This window comes from Eubalaena glacialis, chromosome 4, assembly GCF_028564815.1.
Source record: "Eubalaena glacialis isolate mEubGla1 chromosome 4, mEubGla1.1.hap2.+ XY, whole genome shotgun sequence".
Classification (NCBI taxonomy): Eukaryota; Metazoa; Chordata; class Mammalia; order Artiodactyla; family Balaenidae; genus Eubalaena; species Eubalaena glacialis.
Window position 1 is genome coordinate 174,674,942 of NC_083719.1, and position 6,000 is coordinate 174,680,941.

The window sequence follows — 6,000 nt, forward strand, 5'->3', positions numbered from 1 at the left end:
GTGTACTCTTAGAGATGAAGGAACTAAGACTCAGAGGGTGATGTTTCATGGGCTAGCAAGGAGCAGAGTGAAGGCCACAGCTAGACACTCTGGCTCTAGCCACCAAGCACCTAACCTCTGAGGTACCCACTGCTGGGTGAAGGCAATCAGCACCAACAAGTCTGAGTGCCTACTATGTGCCCAGCTCTCCTCTAAGAGCTTCAGTAGAGCACCCCAAGAACCCCATGAAGGGGTACTAGTGTTACAGCCATGGGGAGAGGGCCATCAGCAAGGGTAGGAACCACAGGAAGCAGCTCCCACAGGGGTGCGCCCTGTCCGCAGACAGCACAGCAAAGAAACTCGACTGAGGCTGCAGCGGCTCGTGCTCAGGTTACTCAAGCATTCACAACGGGCCCAGTCTTCACGGCCTGTCCCTCCCGCCCTCGCCCCCAGCCTCTCTGGAGCACACCCACACGGGCGGGCAGTGGACTTCAGCACTGGGCTCCAGCCACATGTCTGGGTCACCCTGCCTGGTAGCAGCACAAGCCACCCCCACCCTGGGGACAAAGAGGCCACTGTCCACCTTTGGGCCCTTCCTGAGGCCTTTTCTTGCCTCTCTGCTCCTCCTGCCCCTTCCTGCTTTCACCCTGAGCTCCAGGGCACCGGGGCAGGAAGAAATAACACAGATGAATGTGATCAGATTTCATGAGGAAAATAGAAGATGAGTTAGAAGAACTGAGGCAGGGTGCTTAAATATTTCTGAACCTAGGTTCTAAATGCAGCCAGCCTGCACCACCACCCCAGCACAACACAGCAGCTAAGAACACATACTCTGGAGTCCTGCCGCTCCTCGGCTCTGTGTTCTTGGGCAAATGACCTCCCCTCTCGGTGCTTTGGTTCACCAACCACAAAATGGGATTAGTAAGCATTCCTTCCTTACAGGACTGTGAGAACACTAGAACAAAACCTGGTACAGAGGTGGGTGGGTGTCATGTAAGCTGCATTAGTTAGCTATTGCCGTGTAACAAATTGCAGCCAAAATTACTAGCTGAAAAGAGCAAACATTGATTATCTCACAGTTTCTGTGGGTCACAAATCCAGGAGCAGCTTAGCTGGGTGGTTCTGGCTCAGGGTGTCTTGTGAGGCTGTAATCAAGGTGTCAGCAGGGGCTGTGATCATCTCAAGGTTTCACTGGGAGAGAATCCATTTCCAAGTTCACTCATGTGAGACTCTCCACAGAGCTGCCTTACATGACAGCTGGCTTCCCCCAGAGGGAGTGACCCACGAGAGAGCACCCAAGATGGAAGCCACAGTCTTTTTTATTACCTAATCTCAGAAGTAATATCCCATTGCTTTTGCTGTATTCTGTTCATTAGAAGTGAGTCACTAGGTCCAGCCCACACTCAAAGGGAAGGGATCATACAAAGGTGGGCAGACTGGGAGGTAGGGCCATCTTCCAGGCTGCCTCCTACAGAAAGTGTGTCAAGCTCTGTGTTGGGGACTCGGAGTGGACCCAGCTTCTGTCCTGTCCCAGGGGAGACAGAGCTGGTCACAGATATCCCCTGCCCCATGGTGCCCAAGGAAGGAGTGAAGACCTGCCATCCAAAAAATATATCCTGCACTCCTGTTGTGTGCCGCCCTGACGGGAGACCAGGGCCACAGGAGCACAAAGTCCAACACAGTCTCCATCTGTGCTGGCCCCCCAACAGGGCTCACAGTTTAGTGGGGGGAAAGAGACCCTAAAATTAAAAGGCAAGAAAGCAGACACATATGATAATTACAAGTGACTGATGCCGCTAGTGATTACAAGTCAAGCTCTGGAGCCACACTGCCTGGGTTCAAATCCTGCCCCCACTACTGGCCAGCTGTGTGACCTTGGGCAAGTGACAAAACTATGCTGTGCCTCAGTTTGCTCATCTGTAAGATGGGACAAGAGAGTACCCACCTCTCAGGGTGGTTGGGAGGACTTGAAGAAGTCATGCTTAGCATAGTGCCTCACACAGAGGAAGCCCTGTGTAAATCTTGGCCATTCTGCCAGAGAGCAACAAGGTGGGAGGGTCTACAGAGACATAGGGTCAGGTGAGGGCTGTCTGACAGGTGACATTTAAGCCATGGCATGATGAAAATGAAGAGCAGGGGAAGAGTGATCTGGGCAGAGGGTATAGCAAATGCAAAGGCCCTGGGGCTGGAATAAATACGAGTGTGTTTAGGAACAGCAAGGAGGCCAGTGTAGCTGGAAGAGTGACAAAGGAAAGGACAGGAGGTTGGGAACATGGTCAGAAACCTCATGTGGTCTAGATTCTAAGAGCAACAAGGAGCCATGGGAGGGTGCTGAGCAGGAAAATTCAGCAAAGGGTCCCCTGAGGGAGGCAACATCATAAGGCGTTGCCAGGCAAAAGGAGGGCCAGTGTATTCCAGACAGAGGGAAGCAGCCTGAGCCTGACAAGGCAAGTTGATCTGGGGGCCAGATGAACCTATGGAGAGGTGGGGAGTGGCAAGTGGGCAGGGAATAGATTGGCAGGACCTCAAGTACCCAGCTGGAGGCTGAGTCTTTTCTACTGCAGAGGATGGAGGTCGTGGAAGGTGTCTGAACAGAGAGCACAGTCCAATCTGCATGTCAGAAAACCAAGGGCAGGGGCAGGGGCCAGGGCGTGGAAAAGAAAGGTCAGGTTCTAGAAGGTTCAGAACCAGTCAATTTGCAGTGGAACTTTTCCCAGCTGCACACCATCCCTGCTGCTCACAGAGCCTCAGTTTCTTCACCCTTACAATGGGTTAGTCCTCCCACCTCCCCATGGGCACCAAGACTGGCAGACCCATAGCAAGTGCTCAGGGACTTCCACATGGAGGCTGTTCCTGAGATTTGCTCCGGTGGTAATGCCCAGAAGCACTTATTTCACTCCAGGAGGACTCCCAACAGCTTCTCTGAGCAAGCCCCTAGAGATACCCCAGAGACCTTCCAAGGATGCCTGCAAACACCACCAGAATCCCCTCCCCAGAGATTCTCAGTCACCAGAGACCTCTAAGCAAATCTTGGAATACACAGCAACCTCTCCACAGACTCTGAACAACCCCCAAAGTCACGCACAGACCTCAAACTCTCAAAGAGCACCCCGACCACAGAGAGACCTGTAAATGGCCCTGAGGAGACAAACACCCTTCAAAGACTCCAAAAGCCCTTTACACATGCCCCAGGAAGCCCTTTCATTCTCCCTGAGAAAGTCCCCCTGAGAACTCCTAGGGACCTACCGGAGTCCCTGAAGACCCCCCAGAGCCCTCCCACAGTCACCAAAGCCTCATAGAGACCCCCCCAAACACGCACGGCCTCCCAATCAGCCTCAGCTCTCTGGAAGTCCTACTCGCTGCCCTAGTACCCCCAAGTTGCCGTCCAGAGCCCTGAGGTCACCCACGCAGGCTCAAGGACATTGAAATCTACTCATCTCCCTCCAGGGAATCCCTCAAGATGTCCCCTGCTGGTGCCCTCAGAGTCCCCCAACCCACTCTTTTCAGGTCCCAGCCCCGCCCCTAGACCCGCCCTCACCCAAACCCCGCCCCCAGTCTCCAAAACCTACCCCCCCCAAGCCCTCAAGGTCCCCCACGCTGCCCTTTCAGCCCCCTCTGTTCGCCCCCCCTGGGCGCTCAGCCCGCCCCCGACCCCAGCCCTTGTATCAGGCCCGGGCTGCACTCACAAGAGGTCCCGCCTCGCGGTTTTGCAGACGATGCGCAGGAAACGCCAGCCGCCGCCGCCTACGTACACGCCGAGCGCCACCGCTGTGCTCCAGGTCCACGGCAGTCCGAGCAACCACAGCAGCACCAGTGAGGCCACGGAGGCCGAACCCGCACCTGGAGCCCGCATCTTGGAGAGGCGGAGAGCTCTGAGGCCACGGCCCGCCCGGGCCCCGCCCCACGGCCAACCCAACCCCGCCCAGAAGTCGCGCTCCGCTCCCGCTTCGAGCCGGGCCCCGCCCCCATGCCTGGGATTGGGCACGTCTCAGACAGGCTCCGCCCCATCCCAAAGTGGGCACAGGCCTCCTTGCTCCTGGCCCGGCTCAGGCTTTTCTGCCAATAATTAGTGTATCTCCACGCCCCCAGGCACAGCTCTTCCATTCCGTCAGTCACTGGCAAGCCCTACCCCATGCCTCGACTTAGCAGCTGTACGCTGGACCCAAGCTCCATCCTAACGACTTGGCCCCCAAGCCTAGAGTCCACCTTGGCCCCACCACAGACCCAGGTCCTGGGCTTTCCTCCAGGTCCCACCTCTATCCGCCCCACCTCCACTCGCTTGACCCCGCCCCCAGGTTAGGTCTCCGGCCCCGCCCGTAAGCACAAGCCCCATTCCGGAGCCCCGCCCGCCCTGGACCAGGTTCTGCCCCTAGGTTAGGCCTATGGCCCCGCCCACAAGCACACGCCGCACCCACTCTGGGCCAGGCCCCGCCCAGAATAGCTTAAGCCCCGCCCCCAGTCCTGGGCCTAGCCCGTATTCCCAGGCCCAAGTTCCACCCCGGTCACCGGCCCCGCCCTCAGGCTTTGGCCCAGTCACCACCCTCCGCCTCACTCCTAGCACCCTAGGCCCCGCCCCACCTGCCCTCCCAGGCCGGCTCTCTTCCGACACGTCTGGCTTAGAACCGCTCTGCCGCACAGCCGCATAGCCGCCGCCCGCCCCCTTCCGGAGGCCACGACCATAGAGAGACCACCCTGGCCAGAGTGACGACGGCCAACGAGACCCAGGGGCTAGAACGCCTGGCGAGGAAGGCGGCTGTCTCCATGACAACCAAACTTCGCCAGCCTCCCAGCTACCCCGTCCCATCCCTGCCGGCGATTAGGAAACACGTGCGTCCCTCAGCCAAGAGGCTTGGCTCCCGGGCGCTCCCGGCCCAAGCCCTAGATGGAAACCAGAATTCCTACCCCGGGGGACTAGCAACTCTCAGTTCACATTCAGGGCCTACCTGTACTGGGTTCTTGCCCCAGCTTATTCTAAATCCAATCCCCAAAGCCTCTTCGGACTCCAGGGACCTGGGGAGTCCTAAACTCACAGCCTAGGGGCCCCAGAATATCCAACCCCTACCTCATCTTAAAGATATATTCCAATGGACTTCACTGGTGGCACAATGGTTAAGTATCTGCCTGCCAGTGCAGTCGACACGGGTTTGAGCCCTGGTCCGGGAAGATCCCACATGCCGCGGAGCTGCTGAGCTCCTGCACCACAACTACTGATCCTGCGCTCTGGAGCCTGCGAGCCACGGCTGCTGAGCCCACATGACACAACTGCTGAGGCCTGTGCGCCTAGAGCCCGTGCTCCTCAGCAAGAGAAGCCACCGCAATGAGAAGCCCACGCACCACAGCAAGGAGTGGCCCCCAGCTCGCAGCAACTAGGGAAAGCCCGTGCTTAGCACCGGAGACCGAATGCAGCCAAAAATAAAAAATATAAATTAATTAATTAATTTTTTTAAAAAAAGATATATTCCAAGGACCCAACTAATCCCAAATCCATATCCTGAAATCTTGTCAGTTAAGTCTCACAGCAGCAGCCCAGGGAGGGCAAAATCCACACACCAGTTCCCCACCCTTCCACAGGAACTCCACAGAGTCCCTTATTTGCATCCCAAGGTCCTAAATGCTCACCTAGAGACCCTAAAGCCCTCCCCCTGATCAAGTGCGGGCCAGTGCTGGCCTCGCTGCCCACCACCCTGTTCCCTGGCTGACCTGGAGCCGCTCACAGACCCTCAGGCTTTAGCTGCGCTGTCGAGGGTTACCAGAGCTCAGGCAGTAGGTGGGCAGCGACAATGAGTCCAAGACAGAGGACTCCCCTCCGGGGCTTCTGCTTCTGCAGACTCCTGGGACCTGCTCTGACTGCGTTGTGCCCATGTGGGCTTCTGCTTTGACTCCTTCTCTCCAAGCTCTCCTTTCCTCTGCCCTTCTGCGCACCCCACCCTGCTTGTTTTCTGCACAGCTTGGCCGACCTTCTCAGCACTCTCCTTGGGAGGCGGCCAGGGCCTGCTTCCAGCACTATTTAGAGGACAGGAC

The 6,000-nt window shown here is 57.2% G+C and overlaps 1 protein-coding gene across 6 annotated transcripts in view; it reads right to left on the reverse strand.

The window, feature by feature from the left end:
* SLC27A1 (solute carrier family 27 member 1) overlaps window positions 1-6,000 on the reverse strand; it is a 30,897-nt gene extending 24,897 nt beyond the window's left edge. For 3 of the 6 annotated variants that reach the window (XM_061190266.1, XM_061190264.1, XM_061190260.1), the window contains exons 1-2: window positions 4,558-4,639; window positions 3,666-3,832 (exon numbers count right to left, since the gene is read on the reverse strand). In XM_061190266.1, coding sequence (XP_061046249.1) covers window positions 3,666-3,832; window positions 4,558-4,623 — 233 coding nt within the window. In that variant the 5' untranslated portion in view covers window positions 4,624-4,639. Of the gene's footprint in view, window positions 1-3,665; window positions 3,833-4,233; window positions 4,255-4,557; window positions 4,640-5,679 lie in introns of those variants that run through there. The other 3 variants (XM_061190262.1, XM_061190261.1, XM_061190263.1) reach the window with 3 other exon arrangements.